Below are 19,327 nucleotides of genomic sequence, written 5' to 3'. Positions count from 1 at the left end.
TATTTTTACCAGCCAGATTAACAGTTTCTGTGTGTGCGTGTGTGTAGACCTGTGCAGTGCAGTGGGCGGGGTCAGGAGTGTTGGTGTGTCGACACTGAAGGTCAGGAGGTCACTGGGACTCGAACCAGCGGCTCAGCTCCTCATTGTGAGAAACACCAAAACACACACGTCTGACATCACAGATCACATGATGCAGGAAGTCTGGAAATCAGCTGTAAACCTTCTTCTCTGCTCTTAACATCACGTTTAATTCTCGTGCTGGAGATGTATGATGGTAATAATTATAATTGTGTGGAAAATAAATGAACATATAACAGCACAGACAGGCCCAAATAAGCTATAAAGTAGGAAAGTATAAAAATAATAATAAAACAAATTACGTCATACTTTTGAAAATTGCTCATTCATATAAAAATAAACATAAGTAGCTTAAACATTACTGTAATCTTTCTTAACGTGTTTTTTCTTGCATATTTCAATATTTACCTTCAGGAAAATGAAGCTCTGAGAATCTTTTATTTATAATCATTAAAGGATTAAAGGACATTTGGATTTTATATACACAAATTTACAATCCTAAACACATTTTTCTTAATAATATCCTGCTTTCTTCTCCTTTTTTTTATTTTTTAATAATAATACATTTTATTTGTGCCTTTCAGAACACTCAACAACACAGCAGAATAATAAAAGCAACATAAGAGCAAGCGGTATGCGACATAAAACAAATTTAAAATAGCAGAGTTTATGTGGGATGAGCTATTTTGCTATTATCGCAGTTAAAATTGACACTTTATAAAAATTTCAATCTATATAAATAAAAACAGAAGATGAAGAATAAGAAATTCACGGATCTCCATTCAGAGAAGCAGTCAGTGGAACAAAAGAGCATACAAGACACCAAGAACAAGAAGTTAGGAGGAGGAACAGTAACGCGAGTCTGTGTGCGCAGGCCCGTCTCCCTGCCAGCTGCAGGCCGTCCTGCGGTGTTCGCCTTCAGGCCTCTTTGAGCCAGTTCAGTGTGACTCCAGCAGGGGGCAGTGCTGGTGTGTGGATCAGGACGGCATGGAGCTCTACGGGACCAGACAAGACGGGAGGCCCCGCCGCTGTAAGTTTTCCAGAGTGGGTGTGAAATCGGCTCCTTAGCGCTGCAGCTCTGAGTGTTCGGGTGTTGCTGGAGCTCTGTGGGCTGTTTTCTCTCTTCACTGGAAGCTGGAATGAAGTTTAAAGCACGTGGTGCATGTGGCTAATCTTTGTTTATCTGAACACCAAGTTTTTAACTTACCAGCTTATACAAACCTGTTACTCTGTCTCCTCCTCCCGCCTCCTGCTCTGATTTCTGTTAAACTGCGTTTGCTGGATTGTCTGAGATCATCAGACTCATCGACCTGCTGACCTCTGACCTTCAGGTCCCGGCGGCTGTGAAGTGAGGTCCAGGCGGCTCCTTCACAGCTCCTCCAGGTCGTCTTCTCCTCCTCAGTGTGCTGAAGATGGCAGCTTCCTCCCGGTCCAGTGTCAATTCATCAACACCACAGACAGAACAGAGCTGGACCTGCTGCACGCCTTCAACAGGTAACGTACCTGCCCGCACACCTGCCTGCACCTTCACACAAATGCGATGATGCCTGGAAGCATTTTAAGTCTGGCTCTGTAAACAGTGATGAGCCGACTGGTCACATGATCTGTGACCTCACTCATCCTCCTGATGAGTTTATGGTCTCAGTCGCTGTTTTAGTTCTTATTGAATAAAACTTGATGAGATTTTGGAAATGATGCTTCCATCAGAGCCAGAAAGGACCAGGAGGCGGGCGCTGGGTGAGGGCGGAGCTTGTGCGCCTGTGCAGTTGTCTTGGCTTCTTTCCACATTTGATCAGTTTCATGTTTTTATCATCTCTGTAAATATGAAACATAAATATGTAAAGATGATTATTATGTAAATATTATAGGTACAGTAACAATGAGCGTCCTGTTGCTGCGGCTTTGAAGACGTGACACTAGTTCAAAATTAACGTTGAAGATTGGCGTTTAAACTGAAAGCAGCAGCTGCTGACGTCATCATGCTTTTGGACTGGATCTCCTGCGACCTGCAGGCGGAGCTTTAGCTGGTCCTGCAGCTGCTTTTGTTTATTTCATTAAACTTTAAGTGATCTTGTGAGCTGAACTCCTGTTAGCAACATTAATCCTTTTGAAAGAATGTTTCCTGCTGTGGTTAAAGGATCAGTGATGGTTTTATTGAAGTCGTGTCCTCATGTCTACACCAACAGTGTGAGACAAGTCAGACAGTAGAGAGCAGAAAACCCTTGAATCCATGTCTGAGGTCATATAGTGCATATAAAAGATCATAACGGGACAGTGAGGGAAACAAAGCCAAACATGAAAACAAGGGAAAGCAGAGTGACGGGTGGTGCAGAAAACTGGTGGTGAAAAGAACAACTGGTGGAATTAAAGCCCCCTGTGCAGCAAAACAAAGATTTCAAAATAAAACAGGAAGTGGTGCTGTGAGTGTGTTTGTTGTTTCAGGTTTCCAGAAGCCTTTGAGACGTTCAGCAGCTTCAGGAAGTTTTTCCCGCTGGTTTCCTCCTACTGCTTCTGCTCAGACAGCCGAGGCCGAGAGCTGGAGAACACAGGTACACACACAAACTAACAAAATGTATTTATTCATCAAGAAAATCTTCATCAGACAGAATCATCAGGTCCGTAAGGATGATGATGATAACAGCGGTGACTGTGATGAAGGTGTGCTCTTTCTGCCCAGGTGTGGAGCTCCTCCTGTCTGAGGTGTACGACTCGGCGTTCTCTGGTCTTCGCTCCGGTCACTCCTTCTCTCAAACCAACATCTACCGAGTCCTGCAGAGGAGGATGCTGGGAGTCCGCCTCGCCCTCACCGGACACTTCAGATGTAAAATTATTTAGAAAAACGTCTCCTGCTGGTTCAATCTTTTCAAACTGAGTTATGGCTGCTGTACGGTGGAGACCCTGGTCAGAGCTGGTTGGGTTAGCTGGATTGGTTTGGACTGTGATTTAGTTTAAAGTAGTTTTATTGTAGGTTAACTGTGACGTGTCCAACTGTGTAAGTCAGGCGAGTGTTTCATGTTGTTGTGGAGGTCAGGCCATTGTTGCACCTGGACAAACACCTTGCTGCGATATCAGAGCTTTCCTCCTCCACTGGCAGTGTTGGAGGTAGAATGGAACGGCTTCATGGAAAGTTTGCTGTTCGTGCATCATCTCGTTTTAAAAAGTGTAGAAGGAGGTGACGGCTGGATCAGATAACACTGGTCTAAACACGTATGTGACCTCCACCCATCCTGCTCTCTGTCTCAGGCCCATCTCCCTGTGAGGAGGAGCGGCGAGCAGCGATGGAGGCGAACAGCGTATTCATCCCATCCTGTGAGAGCGGAGGAGCCTTCGCCTCCAAACAGTGCCAGCAGGGGGGGCAGTGCTGGTGCGTTGACCCCGCGGGGAGAGAGCTTCCTGGGACTCGGCAGCACGGAGACTCCCTGACCTGCAGTGAGTGTTTGAGCTCTGTGTCCAAATTTTTCTTACACTTCTTCTCATTTGTCTCAGTTTCTGCATCTGTCTTCAGAGCTCCTGATGCCTTATCTCGTTTATCTTTTCTCCTCCTCCAGGTTCAGGTCCAGCCGACTGCCGCTCTCAGCGCCGTCTGGCTCTGTCCCGTCTCTTCTCTGGTCCCGTTGAGCCTCCTTTTCAGGCCTCCTCTGGTAGCCCTCCAGCCTCCTGTCTCTCCCTCCTCCAGCCTCTCAGGGACCTCCTCCCAGTGGACTCTGACCCCACCTCTTTTCTGTCTCAGCTGGTCAAAGTCCTGCATGGCCTGTTCCCCTCTGTGGGCGGGGCTCTGCAGGCTCTGACTCGCTCCTCCCCCCGGCGCTTCCAGGAGAATCTGTTCGGAGGGAAGTTCCTGAAAAACGCAGCAGCTTTCAACTTCAGTGGGGCGGTGGGATCTCGGGGAGCTCTCAGTCTGGACCCGCCGTCCTCTCAGAGCCTCGCTGTCCGCCTGCAGCGGAACCAGGACCTGGTCCAATCTGTCAGCAGAGCCCTGGAGGACCCCGCCTTCCTCTCCACCCTCCAGCAGACGCTGACGGGTCTCAGCAGCTCTCAGTCTGCCTCCGTGGAACAGGTGACGTTTTTACGCTGCCGTGCATTTGTGACACACACCTGAACATCCTGCCTGGTTCTGCTTTTAAAGAGCTGGAACAACATCAGCGTCTAACCTGCCGATCCAGTTCATCCCATCATCTTCTGTTGACTCGTGCGCATCTAGTTTCTCTCCATCATCACTTAAAAATGTTGATATTTTCCAGGTCCTCACTCCTCTGCTGCGCTCCTGCTCCACGGATGATGACGATGACCTGGCGGCCATCTTTGTTCCCAGCTGCACACAGAGCGGTGCTTTCCAGGAGGTCCAGTGTCAGGGTGCAGAGTGTTGGTGTGTTGACCCTCAGGGGCGGGAGGTGAAGGGGTCTCGGACCGTCACTCGACGACCTCGCTGTCCGTCCCCCTGTGAGAGAGCGCGGGCGGCGGCCCTCGAGGTGAGATCGAACATGGCGGCCAGTGCTGAAATCCACATCCCGGCGTGCTCGCGGGATGGAGACTTCCTGCCGCTGCAGTGCGTCGGCTCACGGTGCTTCTGCGTGGACACTGAGGGGAAGACAATGACTGTCGGGCCAGCAGGGGGCGCTGTCACCTGTAAGACTCAGAAATATTTCAGCTCAGAGATATTTGTATTTTTTATGTTGGAATAAAAAAACAGGAAGAAAAATAAATCTTTTTAAAGTGGAAGAAGAAGCGTAAAAGCAGCAGGCGATCATTAAACACTCGCTCATCATCAGATTGAATTCTGAGCAGCTGCTGTGCACGGACGCTGTAACCACGGACTCGCTTTTTCCTCCAGCAGTGCTTCAAGAGTTTTACCTTGAAAAAACTCAGATTGCAGCAGTTCTAAACTATAAGTGGTTCTTCTGTAAAGATCCGGTTTTGTCTTGTTTTGGGTTTTTTGTATTTTATACTTTGTGTTCACAAAGTTACAGGATGCTCTGTTGTTTCGTTTCAGGTCCAGAGAGAAAAGCAGAGACGCTTCGATCCTCTGCAGGTCAGATCGAACCTGACGCCTGAGTCCAATCAGACCCAAAGTTCAGCCTCAATTTTGAGACATTAAACATAAACTGTTTCATTCATTTATGTGACAAATTGTTTTTGTGCTTAATGAACTTTGTCTTTCACGTGAATTTTCTTTCTTTCTTTCTTGGATTGTTTAAATTTCCTGACTCACAGTCAGGCGGTTACAGTTATTTTAACTCGGCGCTTCATCTCTCTCGCTGTCGTCTGACTGAAGGACATGTCTGTCGATACGTTTGTTGCAAATCAGGCAAAAAGAACAAAGAATGTTTTAAAAAATAAATAGAAAACAGTGAAAAAATACAGAAATACAAAAGTATTTATAAACGATAAATGTTCTATAAATGAAAACAAAGATAAATAAAAGTAAATGTCAGCTTATGTCGCACTAAAGTGATAAAAAGTCATTTTTAGGTCATGTGACATACATTTATTTGATGAGTTATGATTTTGGCAGTTTTTGTCCTCCACCGTCTGGACGAGTCTGTTGTGGTCTCTGCAGGTCGGTGCTCGCAGGCGTCGGCCGAGGTCGAGACCTTCAGACAGGAAGTGAAGAGCATCGTCTCGCTCTCTAACTCCTCCCACATCCCTCTGGGATATGGATTCCTACTGGCCGAAGGTCTGCGTCTGACCCGTGAGGAACTCCAGATCAGCCAATCAGAGGAGGAACTGCAAGTTTCTGAGACGCTACTGAGGCGCCCCAGAGCTGCTCTGCGATTGGCTGCTTTCTCCAGTGAGTCACAGACTTTCAAAAGGATTTAAATCAATATATAAAAATACTTTTATTGTGGAATAAAAATTTAGTTACGGTCGTGCTTCCTGTAGTCCCAGGAACTGTTCTCAAGGCACTAAAACAACAAAACAAAAGAAAAATTCTAACTGGACCTGAACCATGTTCAGGTTTTTAACCCTGGAGCCGACCCCATTGGTTCTCCAGGGTTAAACGAGAGTCACACAAGTCTAAGGAGCTTGCAAAGAAAAGCGTCTGGACTTCTTTAAGTTGCTTGAAGACGTTTCACCTCTCATCCGAGAAGCTTCTTCAGTTCTAAGGTCAAATGGTGGAGAGTCCCAGATTTAAACCTAGTGGGAGTTTCCCCCCACAGAGGGACAAAAGGACCCCTGATGATCCTCTAATCGCCTGAGCCAAGGTGTGAAACTGGGTGTGGGTCACAATCAGCCAGAGTTTCGGGTCACACCGAGAGTCACACAAGCACAATTTTAAAAAAGGCCTCAAAGGATCCAGATGAACAAAATGACAAAGAGCTGAAAGACAGAGAAAACGTTCCTCGAGCACATTTTCCTTAATTATCTGAATAAACAAAGAGGCGTGTCCCACCTTCGTGTCGTCGCACTGACGCTGGTCTTCTTCCTGCTCAGCTGTTCAGATGCTGCTGCCTCGTCAGCGCCGCTCGTACCAGCCGTTTACTCCTCAGTGTGACGCCGACGGACGCTGGCTGCTCACGCAGTGTTACCACAGCACAGGTCTGTCTCTCTGACACACACACACACACACACACACACTTTTTTACAGAATAAATGTGTTTTTCAGGTCAGTGTTGGTGTGTCGATGAAGACGGACAGTACATCTCTGATTCTCTGACCAGCCGCTCGCTCAGCCTGCCCAAATGTAACACACACACACACACACACACACTGACACACACACACACACACAAAGTTCACTTATCCACCTCAGTCTTTGTTGCAATCATAACCTTTGTGTGTTTGTTTCCCTGCAGGTTTGACTCGCTGTCAGAGAGCAAAGGCTCGCTCCCTGCTCTCCGGTTGGATGAAAGGCTCTGACATCACCATCTCCTCACCTTACCACCCAACCTGTGAGCAGGTATTAGCCCACAAACATGCATACACCCTTTTCCCAGCAAGCTGACAGGGATTAAACTTTGTCACATCTGTCTCAGCAACTGTGAGATTCTGATGAGAACAACAGAGCTACTGCAGGTGGGGCGTAAAGACCAGTGAAACCACTGAAACCACTGAATATGACTTTTGTAGAGAAACAAACCAAGAAAAATACTTTCTGGTTGGATTCCAGCCGGAGACTCAAATCCTCGTTGGGGTGTTGTCAGGAAGGGCGTCCGGTGAAAACAAAATCAAAGATGCGGAGCTGACGTCTGTGGCAGGAGAGCAGCTGAAAGTAGCTTTCAGTGTTTTCCAACCTTCAGCTGCTCAAACTGCCTTTACTTAGATAAAGTTGGATTTCATCTAAGGGCTCTTACTCTTATCTGAAAACACATTTTTATTTACTGGCTTTTAATACAGCATGAGAGTTATTTGTTAATTCATATTTGGTGTTATTTTATTAGGTATGTTGTATTCTGGTGCAGCACTTTGGTCAACGCTCCTGTTGTGATTAAATGTGCTATATAAATAAATAAGCTCTAACTGTAACCATCTAAACTGTGTGTGTGTGTGTGTGTGTGTGTGTGTGTGTGTGTGTGTGTGTGTGTGTGCATGTTTGTTTCAGGACGGTCGTTTCTCGGTGCTGCAGACAGGGGGCGCTGCAGGCTGGTGTGTGAACCCTCTGACTGGAGGGACGATACAAACGGCAACACCAAACGCAACAGGACAGCTGACATGTACACACACACACACACACACACACACACACACACACACACACACACACACACACACACACACACACACTCCTCTTAGTGATGCATTCACTGTCTTGTTTAACGCTGCAAACTGTGTGGTGCGTTCAGGTCCCAGCTGGTGTCAGCTACAAGGACTCCAGTGTCGCCCTGATGGCTCCTTCGCTCCTCTTCAGTGTGATGTCACTTCCTGCTGGTGTGTCTCCGAGAATGGACAAGAAGTGGGCGGGACGAGAACATCTCGACAGACAGGCCGCACGCCATCATGTGACCGTAAGAACTAGCTAAGCTCTGTGGCGGGATGGTGCATTTCCTTCCTGTGTCAGTTTGTGTTGATGAACCTCACTCGCAGCTCATCAGCGCCCTCTGGGTGAATTGTTACTATCACAGTAACCGTAGGATCAACAAGAAGTGGCTTGGCTCTGATGGTATATGCCTTCTCCAGGTCCTCTGTGCCCCGCCCCCATCATTACCCATGGTGCGCTGGTGTGCCGCCCACCAGCTGATGGACGCCAGAGCTGTGACCTTGCTTGTTACCATGGCTACCAGAACTCACTTGCTATCAGCAGTTTCCTGTGTGAGACTGCGAGTCGGAGATGGGATGGAGACCAGAAGCCGCTGAGCGGAGCCTGTCAAAGTGAGACGCCTGACCTCTGACCCGCTTGAAGGGCTACACTGCTTTTAAGCAAACCCGTTTTCTATTTTGCTCCTTTTAAAATCAACCTTTATTCTGTTGTTCAGTCTCTCGGCCTCCGCAGTCCGTGTCCTCCACGCAGCTCTGGGTGTTGCCCTCGGCCTGCTCTCAGATCAGCCGGTTACAGTCTCTGCTGTTCAACACAGTGACCAGCAGGGGGCTCTGTTCTGCACAGGTGACCTTACCTGCACCATGCCTTCTTTTCCTAATACTGACTGTTTACAGTCTGTATATTCATTTTCTCTAGTGTTGGTGATGCAGAATGCAGGTCTCATTGTGTGTGTGTGTGTGTGTGTGTGTGTGTGTGTGTGTGTGTGTGTGTGTGTGTGTGTGTGTGTAGCTTCCCTCATCAGGCCGCGCTGTGTCGCTATGTGACGACTCCTCGGTGACTCTGCAGTGTGACGGTGACGACTCGCTGAGGTTGATGGTGAGATGGAGCGCTGCTCTCTATGACCTCCCGACCTCTGACCTCCCAGACCTCCATGACGTTGGTGAGCAGACCATAGACTGTATACAAAAGATGGCCATAACCACTGTGACCCATTTGTTTTTGGACTTTCACATGATTTCACTGTTTTTTTTAGCGCAGAGGTCAAACTCATATTCTTTTCAACCCTGACGTTTACATTTAATAGCCAATCAGGAGACAGTTGGGAGGAGCTTAAACAGCTCATTTCAAATCGAGGACGATGCAAAGCTGCTCTAGTTGAGCCCAAGAATAAAAGCATGTAAATAAGACGGAGACATCCACTGGAAACTTTTTAGCTCATCGAGTATTTAAATTTCAATTCAACGACCTGTTGACCTGTTACGACCTTTGATGGCATCACAGGGTCTAAAGTTTAGCACAATGAGTGAAATCGTTTAAATGGCTACAAATTTGGTTTTATTCTAGAAAACTTTTTTCTCATAAAATTACATTTTGAGTTTATTTTTATTATTGCAGGTGTCTTCCTGAATGAGTCCAGACTTCTGGAGGGACTTCAGGGAATTCTGCGCTCCGTGTTGTCATCAGAGCCCAAACTGGTTTCTGTGACTACACCGAGCTTCGGCTGTTCCCGTGGTTACCATCTGGACAGCGACAGCGAGGGCTGTGGTGAGTCTCTGTTCAGCTCAGACATCCAGACTCTGGACCGCAGAGTGTTTCAGAGTGTGGGATCTCCTTCACTCAAACTTTGGTGCCCATAGTTTGAGCCACGTTTGATCCTTGTGGCTTATATCAGAATAAAATCAGGTGTGTCTTCACCTGGAGCTCGGTAAGAGGTGTGCCCCCCCCCCCGTCTCTGCAGTCGTCTGTTTGTCCCGTAACTCAGTCTAGTTTCTCTGTTTCCAGTCGTTTGTCCTGCTGGCAGTTTCTCCCAGGAGGGGGTGTGTCATCTGTGTCTTCAGGGGACCTATCAGGACGAAGAGGGGCGGGACTTCTGCAACAGGTGTCCCACAGGGTCGTCACCTGCTGGAGCATCATCTGTCAAGGAATGTGAGTGTTTTTAAACCAGGATTCATTTATTACGTGACTGAAACCAAACCGGGAGATTTCGTGTTTTAGGCGAAAGTTTAAACTACATCATGAAGCCACTTCCTGTTAATGTGTTTATTATATTCATGTTTCATTCTATCTTCCTCAGATGGCTCAAAATATTTCTGTCATTTTATTCTAAAAGTATTGAAAACTGCATGTTTTACAAACTCGTTAAAGATCTCTTAAGTCTGACCATCAAACCTTAATAGAGAGACGCGTGAGTGTCGAACACTTTGTGTTTGTGTATGCGTGCATCAGGTGTGACCGAGTGCCAGAGGCGGGGCCTGCGGTGTTCGCAGCGAGGTGACTTCCTGCCAGCGCAGCCGGATGTCCTCGCGGGCAGGTGGAGGTGCTTCAACAGCGAGGGGGTGGAGCTCGAGTGGAGCAGCAGTGACAAGGTTCTGACTGATGACGAGTGCTCAGGTGAAGATGTAGCAGCCAATCAGAGAGCAGCTGTTCACAAGTTTGTTTTTGAGCATTCTCTTTAGTGTGTGTGTGTGTGTGTGTGTGTGTGTGTGTGTGTGTTGCGTGTTGCAGTCCTCAGCAGGTTTCAAGCTGTTCCCACATCAGACCTGATTGTTGGAGCTGCAGATGCTGAAGTGCTGCAGACGATGACCTCTGACCTCCCTGCCTGTGTCCGGGGTAATGCACGTGTCTCTTATTTTCCTGCTCTGGATCCAGCCTCAGCGATCTGACCTGTAACTCTGGAGGATTTTTGGTTTGTGGTGTAAAAACTCATCAACACTGCTGCTGTTTCTCTCACAGCGTGTGCAGCACAGCCTTCCTGCCACCATGTGGCGCTGTTCAACAGCCAGACTCAGTGTGAACTGTACAGCACACACAGCCTGAACACACACTGCAACACCTCCCAGCAGGTACACACCTACACACACCTGCACACACACATAAACACACATCCTTAGAAATAACAGATTTACATAAATAAACACAAATTTTTTTTAGTCCAGAGGTTTTCTGGGTAATGCTCAGGCTGAGCTGTTTGATTCGCTAAGCTGCTATCTGAGAGTGAGGGGCGGAGCTTCAGATCTGCTGGTCATCAGGAAGAAAGGTACTGCTATCATCAGAGCCATGTGAGGTGTGCTGCAGCTGCGTGTACCTGTGTGCTCAGTCTGGTGTGTGTGCTTCAGGTGCAGAGTTTTCCTCGCAGCAGCAGCACAGTTTTGTGAGGATGAGGATGATGAAGGCGGTCTCAGGTGTGTTCAGGACTCAGGTGTTCTCCTCCAGGCGGACCTCTCTTTCCGACGCTCATCGTTTCTGTCAGGACGGCTGCAGCCGCGACACCTGCTGCGACGGATTCATCCTCAACCAGAACAGCCTGGAGGGAGGTATGTTACCATGGAGACCATGGAGACACGGACAGGTGATAGCTGATGAATGAGAGCGCCTCGTGTCGTCTTCTCTCTGTCAGGGTCCCTACTCTGTGGCTGGTTGAGAGCTCCATCAGTGCTGACGTGCGGGGACCGGGACTGGGATGTGATTGGTCAGGGAGCGGCCAAACGCACTTGCGGGGCGGGGCTTACCTACAACGAGCAGCAGCGCAGCTTCGTGTTTGACTTTGGAGGACAGGAGTTCACCATCAGTAAGAAAAATCAAGTCACGGCTAAAATCCGTCACTCATAAAACAGGTAACCACGCGACTAAAGCACTTCCTGTTTCCTCCTTCCAGCTGATTCTGCTCTGCCAGCTGACAGCAAGAACAGGAAGGACTATCAGGCCTCCATCATCAGCTTCCAAGCCATCTACCTGAACACTGGTACCTGTTAGAGGACATATTTTAGCACTTCATGACAAATGCATACAGAGACCTATGATCAGCTGTCTCTCCAGCTCTGCTGTCGGGTGTCTGATAGAGAGGCGGTCCTCATTCTGTGAGCTGGGTGAACCACAGGCCACAGCAGATCTCCAGAGCAGGACTGCCGATAAACCAGCTGCAGGATGAGCTCCTCTCTGAGGAAGCAGAGCTGCTGTGGGAGAAACTGGCTACAATTACACCAGAATAATTATTTACACCTGCAAGAAAAAAAGACCAGACTGGCAGTACTGAACGAGTTGAGCAAAGTTTGACTTACGTGACTGTTTGGTTTCACTTAACGCGCCTTATAATCCTTTGACGTCGACACTGTTGTGTTTGTCGTCTTCTGCTAGCGAAGATTTATGTAAATTTGACAAGCTGGGTGGATTCTGTACTGTACAGGAGACACGGCACGAGACTGATTGAAAATGGTCTACAGCCAATCAGGACGCAAAACACAATGTGCTGTGAAAAAAAAAAAAAACGTGCAAAATTGCACCAAAAAAAATCTGTGAAACAGTGAAGCTGTGAAAAGTGCCCACTCTGTATATACATATGTATTTATACTGAAACAGCATTGATGGCTGAATAAACTTAAACAAGCTCAAGAGCGCCCCCTATGGAACAGGTAGACCAGATATTAGAAATGATTATCAGTTCTCAGATCAAAAAGGACCACCACAAGGAGCTATCCAGTAATGAAACCATGAGACAGGAAGGGACAACTAAAGTTTCAAAATAAAACTGAGGCGACCGTCACTTACTGTTATTCTCTCAGAAAGACTCAAAAATGTGCTAAAATAATTTGTTTAAGTCACTCGCTGACGACACTGTTTGTCTCAGTTCTGCTTGTTTGTTGTTGTGATGCAGCTTCGGCCGACGGCGGTTCTGGTTCTTCTTCGTGTGCTGCAGCTGAGCTCAGCCCTCCTCTGGACGGTTTGTACAAACAGAGCAAAAGTCTGAAGTTTCTGTTGGATGGTTGGCGACGTGTCACCGATGCTTTTATGGGCTCTGTTTGTGTTTGCAGCTTCAGTTCAGCTGAAGTTTGCGTCTCTGTCTGAGGACGACGTTCTCGTGGATCCTCAGAGGAAGCTCCCCGCTCTCTCCTTCTGGCTCAACAAGAACAACTACAACTCCCAGCAGGCACAGCTCTGGTGTCTCACGCGTATGTGAAGCTGTCTTCTCGTCCTGAATACAAAAATGGAGATTCTGGTTTTCTGGGTTCTGCTTGTTGTAAAAGTCCAATTGACCAATAATGTAGCAGCTTCAGTTCTCTGCATGTGGAGGTCATTAGCCATGCTGTTTATACGCTGGAACCCCTGAAAAATGCTCGGACGGGTTAGTGCCTGTGTCGGGACAGCTGCCTCAGTCTTTCAGGTCACGCTGGCATCACGTCGGCGGTTTCCTCCATCAGTCCTGAGACGCTGTGTGGTTTCAGGTTGTGACGAGGAGCCGCAGTGCTCGGTTGCTGACCTCAGAGATGCTGACTCGGCAGGTTTCTTCAGCTGCTCGTTGTATCCGGACAGCAGAGTTTGTGGAGCTTACGATAAACCTCTGAGACGACCCTGCAGCCCCCTGCTGGACAGAGCACCCAACAACACCTACAGCAAGAAGGGTAAAGAGGGGAGCTCAGAGAGTCACTGTCATGACTTCATAGCTGCTCCTGCTGTTTTTAAACACCGTGTGTGTGTGTGTGTGTGTGTGTGTGTGTGTGTGTGCATTTAGTCGCTCTGTCTGGACCAGTGAAGAGCTTCTATGAGAGGGTTTCCTTCAAGAAGATGGTTTCTTACTCTGTACGCAGCCGAGTCAGCCTGGGAGAAAACACACCGCTGTCTGAGGGGTAACCCACACACACACACACACAACAAAATGTGTTTGGTCTCGTGTTGAAAGGTTTCAGAAAATACTTTAAATAGTAAAACCTCAGTGTGTTGGATCTGCTGCAGGTTCACGGAGTGCGAGCGCCGTTGCGACGAGGATCCCTGCTGCCGTGGCGTCGGCTTTGTCGGTGACACCAAATCCAGAGGTATCCATAAAGCTGTATGAGCGTTGTTTTTTAATCTTCATACTTTATAACGGTAACTCTTCTGGTTGCAACATGACTTTGTAGAAGTCTTACAGCTTAAGCCGTCTGTGACCTCAGTAAACTGAATATAACACGATGAGCATCCAGTAAATTATTCACCTCAGTGGAGTCAGACCAGTCAGACCCACTCTGTGCACAACGTCGGCAAAGAGCAGGCAAAATGAGGGACATCAACGCTGGTGTGTGTGTGTGTGTGTGTGTGTGTGTGTGTGTGTGTGTGTGTGTGTGTGTGTGTGTGTGTGTGTGTGTGTGTGTGTGTGTGTGTGTGCAGGAGGCTCTGATGTGGTGTGTTTAGCTCTGATTAGTCTCGGGGTTCAGACCTGCAGCGAAGACGACGTGACGACCTGGAGGACTCAGGACTGCAGACCATCAGCAGTGAAGACCACACCGGACCCCTTTGGCTGGTACCAGAAACCCGGTACTGAAAACACACACACACACACGCACACACACACACACACACACACTTTAAGGCAGCAGGCCTTCAGTTTATCTGAACATGAGGCTGAAGGAGGCGAAGCTCTGTGTGAATAAAGGCTGTGTTCTGCTTTGCAGTGAATCAGTGGAGTCCGTCTCCTGCTCTCTGTCCTCCGTTCAGCCTGCCACCGACCAAAACCAACAGTAAGACTCCACCCACATGCAGATACTCGCAGTAATACTGTCAAAAGTACTTAAAGTACTGCCATTACTTCTTTTATCGCTCACCCCTGAGTATTTTTCACAGTTTCGCTGGACGACTGGAGTCTCCTCGCCGACTCTTCAGTCCTCGTCGACCCGTCTCTCTCTACCTATGATGTCATCCACGTGAGCGGTGATGTCGCCAATGACAGAGATATGACCAGGGACTGGTGTCTCCATGGTAACCATATGTGGGGGTTTTTAACTACTCTTTGGTGTACCTCACTGTCAGATCCTGACTCTGCTCTGCTTCCCATCAGCCTGCCAGGAGGCGGAGTCTTGTGCAGCTGTGTCACTCAGTGAGGTGGAGTCTGCCACGCGCTGCGTTCTGTACCCTGACACAATAGTCTGTGGCCTAAGCTCCGCCCCTGAATCCCCCGCCTCGTCTTCCTGTCGACTGGTCGTGAGAGAGCCCGCCCCCCAGGTGTACCTGAGACGCGGTGTTTTCTCAGAGCTGTCACAGACGTCCGTTTCTATCCCGGGCCAGGGGGTGCTGCAAGGCGTCGCCGTGGAAACAGCACTGGCATCAGACAGGAGGACAGTCGTTCAGTTCCTCGGAGTCCCGTACGCTCGTCCTCCAATAGGATCGCTCCGCTTTGAAGCAGCTCAGCCGGCTGAGTGGATGGGAACCTGGGACGCCACCAAACCACGGTAACTACCCGTGTGACCACAAACGCCTGTCCTACAGCACGTGGTCACCCAAGGCACCCACAACCAGGATATAGTGAAAAACAGCGGCCTCACCTGTACAGGAAGTGGCATTGTCCATCGGCAGATTCCAGATATGAATTAACCCGATCAATGATCATCTTTATCTCTTCACCCGTCAGCCCCAGCTGCATCCAGCCTGGTGACGTAGCCTCTGCAGCCTCCAGTGAGGACTGTCTCTACCTCAACATCTTCACTCCTGCTGACCTGGTGAAAACTCAGCGCACTCGTTATTTCATTTATTCATGTTTAATTTTCTTTGATCACATTTTTTCTGTTGTTTGCTGTTAAACCAGAGGGGGCGTGTTCCAGTCCTGGTTTTCTTCTTCAACCCTTCAGCCAATGAGAACCCAGGACTGTTGGATGGCTCCATCCTCGCTGCTATGGGTAATATCGTCGTGGTAACAGCGAGTTACCGGACGGCGGCGCTGGGATTCCTGAGCACAGGTGACTTAAAAACAAAGAAAGAGAGAAAAACGTACACGCTAAATGACTCACCTGGCCTCCTGTCCACCCCTTTCTCCAGGTGAGTCTGGTCTCCATGGTAACTACGGCCTCTCGGACCAGGAGGCAGCGCTGCGCTGGGTCAAAGACCACATCTGGCTGATGGGCGGAGACAACAGCAGAGTGACGGTGGGGGCGGAGCGTGGTGGTGCTGACATCACCAGCCTTCACCTCCTGTCTTCGTCTCGTCCTCTGTTCCAGAGGATGATGCTGATGGTGAGACCTCGAGTCGTCCTTCCTTCCTCCAGACAGCAGGCGGAGACTAACAGTTGTTTTATCAGCAGTGGAGCAGATGCTCTGAAGAGGAACGATGACCACGAGCCAACCTCAAAGTTCTTCATCGCTTTTATCTCCTCCTGCAGGGCGGGTCAGCGTTTTCTCCATCACTGGTTCAGACTCCGTCCACCTCCAGACGTCAGGCCCTCGATCTGGCCAAGGAGCTCGGCTGTGTGACCTCTGACCTCGCGGCCTGCCTCAGAGCGTCATCTGTCCACATGCTCAACGCCGCTCAGACAAAGGTAGACGTCCCGGACAGTTTGCGCTGGTGCAAGTCCTCGTGTCACGTGTCTCACCTGCGCTGTGTTCGCCCCGCAGCTGTTGGCGGTCAGCGGGCCGTTTCAGTCCTGGTCTCCGGTCCGTCAGTCCGTCTCTCGGTCGTCCTTCCACAGAGTGGACCTGCTGCTGGGAACATCAGAGCACGATGGTCTGATCAGCCGTGCTCGCAAGATAAAGGTCAGAGGTCACGCTTAAACTACCTGTAAATCTACTCAAGAGGTTCAGTTTAAGAAAGTAACGGCGGCATAATTTTCATCAGGACTTTGAGTCTCTGCAGGGCAGAGCTGACAGCAAGACGGCGTTTTACGAGGCTCTGAGCCGCTCGCTGGGCGGAGCCACGGGAAATGAGCTGCTGAAGGAGGCGGCGGCATGGTTCTACTCGCTGGATCACAGTCCCTCAGCTGCTGGATACAACCTGTTCTCCAGAGCGCTCAACAACGCCACCAGGTCAGAACCGACACGCACACACGCACGCACGCACACACACACACACACACACACACACACACTGTTGTCGTGTTTCTGGTGAACGCTTTCATGTGTTTGCTTTGCAGAGACCTGTTCATCATCTGTCCCACGCTCCAGATGGCGAGGCACTGGGCGGAGAACAGAGCTAGCGTCTTCCTGTACCACCAACCGGCCTCCAGCGCTCACGACAGGTGCGCAGTGTCTACCTCAACGCTAAACATCAATGTTCATCCGTCGCCTCTAACACAGAACATACTTGAAAGGAGGGCGGAGTTGTACAGATAAACCCTGGATGTCACTTCCTGGACCATCCGTACCTCACAGCAGACCTCACCCAGCGTTATGATGGTGACCTACACTGTCTGCATCAGAGGGGCTGTTGGGTGTAAAAGGCTCTCCTGTGTGTGTCTGCAGGGCCGACGTGTACCTTCCTCTGGATGTTCAGCTCGCCTTCGGGACACCTCATCATCCAATGAGCTCTCAGCGCTTCGCCTCCTCTGATCGGCGCCTCTCTCTTGCCATGATGACCTACGTCTCCAGCTTCATACGGAGCGGGTGAGGCTAACGCTCGAACCTCCGAGTCCTGCGTCTGGAGCCGATTTATTCATTTTTTTTTTTTGCTCTCAGGAACCCAAACCCATCCCAATCGTGGGCGGAGTCAGTTCTGCCCCGCTGGCAGCCAGTGCTGTCCTCAGAGGCTCCGCCCACCTACCTGGAGCTAAGCACTAACCTCCATCATCAGCGGGGTTTGAGTCAGAGCTCCTGCTCCTTCTGGACCCAACTGGCACCCAAACTGACGAGTCTGACAGGTGACAGAGATTTCTACTGGTTTCTACTGGTTTCACCTGTGCCCTCAGTTTGCTCCTCTGCTGTCTCACCTGAGGTCCTTTCGCCTCGTTCAGCGCTCTGTTCGATTCAAATCTTCCTGTTTCCTGTTTGTGACGGAGTGACCCGTCTCAAGGCAGAGTCCGCTGAGTATGGCACCGCCACCATTAGATCGCCACCATTAGTTCGATTTGGCACCCGGGGCGGCGTATCTTTCTGACGACCGAGTAGAGGAATAAAAGGGGTGAGGAGCAAGTTGTGAGCCGCATCGGGGGTGGCTAGATTTTGGTTCCCACTTACTTGTTAAGGGTGTCGGTCGGGGAGACGTGCGGGGGATCGCCAATCGTGCAGGGTGACGCAAGCCGATGGTATGGGGGTGTGGGGTTTAAATAATGAGTTCACGTGTGTCTGGACCGTCATGAGAATGGCCTCATTACGTGGGCCGTTAATGTGTATATGAAGTCGGGTAGACTTCCGGGAAATAGTTGAGAGCCTGTATCAATGTATATGTTTTGTGAGTGTATAATGAAAAAGAAATTCTGGGGGAGGGAGACGGGGATTAAAGTTAGAATAAAGAATTGGTGGTGACGCCAAGGGGGAGGGGTTACGGGATATAAGAGATGGCGAGCCGGATATGAGGGGGAGTGTGTTGTAACATACAGGCTGTGTAGCGCGGATCTCAGTTTTATGTCTTTGCAACCATCTTTTTATGCACTGGGGAGGCCGTTTCAAATAAAGTATCCACACTAATACCTTACCGACTACACCTGTGTTTGTCCGGGAGAGGTCTGGAAGGGGACCCCGTGACACTGTTAAATCTACTTTTCTTCACCTTTACAGAGTTTATCGGATTATCATTGTAAACTTTGACTCACAGCTCAGAGCAGTGACGCAGCAGAGAGTAAGGGAAACCATCTTTCTGACTTTTCTTTTTCCTTTGGTTTCCAGGTGCATCGGGGGCGGAGCCTGTTCAGCCTGCACTGACCCCTGAACCCCCAGTGGCTGCTCCATCCAGCCAACCCCAGACTGAGAAAGATGCCTACAGCTAAACTAATGACATCATCACCCACTAAGGGGACTTCACAGTTTCATCTCCCATAATTCACTTTGATTCAGATGGTTGCTGTTGATCAGTTTTGCTCATAATCATTAATAAAAAGCATCTCAAACTCTCAGCTGTGCTTCTCGTTTGATCAGGGTTCAGTGTTGAGTTGAGTTCAGTCATCCAGCTTTGTTCAGTGTGAGGTTTGTTAACTCAGGCTTTCTGCCTCCGGTAAAAAGGGGCTTGCATGGCTAAAGTAGCATGAAAGTCCAATCGTGTCAGACATCTGTGGAACGGGTGCCAGAGATTAATGCAGAAAAACCCATAAATAAGTCATTTATCCCCTGCAGATATTAGCATATGTTTATGTTCTAGCATATTTGAGCACATCATAACTCATTCGTCTGCTTCGTTGCGCACCCCTGTGAGGCCAATGACTTCCTGTGTAAGACGAGTGTGTGCTGTGTTTACCTGTGGATAATCAGCCAATCACAGTCAGCTGCTCTGCGGCTCCACCCTGTTCACCTCACCTGAATCAGGCAGCAACATGAGACATGGACACTTAGTGCAGCTTTGTTTCAAAGAACAAAGATTTTGTGACTGCGTCACAATTTTCAGGCAGTATGTCAAAAAGTGAACGACCTGCATTCTTTCTCACAGCCAGCAGGGGGCGACTCCTCTGGTTGT

General features: G+C 49.1%; 1 protein-coding gene across 2 annotated transcripts in view; it reads left to right on the top strand.

Moving 5' to 3' along the window:
- tg (thyroglobulin) overlaps positions 1–18,767 on the top strand; it is a 27,439-nt gene extending 8,672 nt beyond the window's left edge. The window contains exons 6-51 of one of the 2 annotated variants that reach the window (XM_085472454.1): positions 48–145; positions 953–1,108; positions 1,410–1,572; positions 2,521–2,627; positions 2,756–2,899; positions 3,322–3,507; positions 3,627–4,135; positions 4,320–4,704; positions 5,069–5,107; positions 5,636–5,866; positions 6,511–6,615; positions 6,683–6,760; positions 6,873–6,976; positions 7,619–7,730; positions 7,860–8,021; positions 8,194–8,385; positions 8,490–8,617; positions 8,783–8,933; positions 9,389–9,538; positions 9,776–9,919; positions 10,220–10,384; positions 10,499–10,603; positions 10,727–10,836; positions 10,925–11,030; positions 11,110–11,307; positions 11,391–11,561; positions 11,649–11,735; positions 12,645–12,710; positions 12,802–12,939; positions 13,213–13,389; positions 13,500–13,614; positions 13,721–13,800; positions 14,132–14,278; positions 14,416–14,481; positions 14,585–14,719; positions 14,799–15,189; positions 15,369–15,456; positions 15,543–15,693; positions 15,773–15,966; positions 16,113–16,268; positions 16,345–16,482; positions 16,565–16,752; positions 16,860–16,964; positions 17,188–17,328; positions 17,401–17,582; positions 18,547–18,767. In XM_085472454.1, coding sequence (XP_085328580.1) covers positions 48–145; positions 953–1,108; positions 1,410–1,572; positions 2,521–2,627; positions 2,756–2,899; positions 3,322–3,507; positions 3,627–4,135; positions 4,320–4,704; positions 5,069–5,107; positions 5,636–5,866; positions 6,511–6,615; positions 6,683–6,760; positions 6,873–6,976; positions 7,619–7,730; positions 7,860–8,021; positions 8,194–8,385; positions 8,490–8,617; positions 8,783–8,933; positions 9,389–9,538; positions 9,776–9,919; positions 10,220–10,384; positions 10,499–10,603; positions 10,727–10,836; positions 10,925–11,030; positions 11,110–11,307; positions 11,391–11,561; positions 11,649–11,735; positions 12,645–12,710; positions 12,802–12,939; positions 13,213–13,389; positions 13,500–13,614; positions 13,721–13,800; positions 14,132–14,278; positions 14,416–14,481; positions 14,585–14,719; positions 14,799–15,189; positions 15,369–15,456; positions 15,543–15,693; positions 15,773–15,966; positions 16,113–16,268; positions 16,345–16,482; positions 16,565–16,752; positions 16,860–16,964; positions 17,188–17,328; positions 17,401–17,582; positions 18,547–18,647 — 7,045 coding nt within the window. In that variant the 3' untranslated portion in view covers positions 18,648–18,767. Of the gene's footprint in view, positions 1–47; positions 146–952; positions 1,109–1,409; positions 1,573–2,520; positions 2,628–2,755; positions 2,900–3,321; positions 3,508–3,626; positions 4,136–4,319; positions 4,705–5,068; positions 5,108–5,635; positions 5,867–6,510; positions 6,616–6,682; positions 6,761–6,872; positions 6,977–7,618; positions 7,731–7,859; positions 8,022–8,193; positions 8,386–8,489; positions 8,618–8,782; positions 8,934–9,388; positions 9,539–9,775; positions 9,920–10,219; positions 10,385–10,498; positions 10,604–10,726; positions 10,837–10,924; positions 11,031–11,109; positions 11,308–11,390; positions 11,562–11,648; positions 11,736–12,644; positions 12,711–12,801; positions 12,940–13,212; positions 13,390–13,499; positions 13,615–13,720; positions 13,801–14,131; positions 14,279–14,415; positions 14,482–14,584; positions 14,720–14,798; positions 15,190–15,368; positions 15,457–15,542; positions 15,694–15,772; positions 15,967–16,112; positions 16,269–16,344; positions 16,483–16,564; positions 16,753–16,859; positions 16,965–17,187; positions 17,329–17,400; positions 17,583–18,546 lie in introns of those variants that run through there. The other variant, XM_085472455.1, reaches the window with a different exon arrangement.
- Positions 18,768–19,327: the final 560 nt, after the last annotated feature.

The sequence above is a fragment of the Copadichromis virginalis genome, linkage group LG11 (assembly GCF_057382275.1).
Source record: "Copadichromis virginalis isolate Kocher_CV1m ecotype Utaka linkage group LG11, C_Virginalis_male_GT1.1, whole genome shotgun sequence".
Taxonomy (NCBI): Eukaryota; Metazoa; Chordata; class Actinopteri; order Cichliformes; family Cichlidae; genus Copadichromis; species Copadichromis virginalis.
This window is presented reverse-complemented; position numbering and strand designations above follow the sequence as displayed.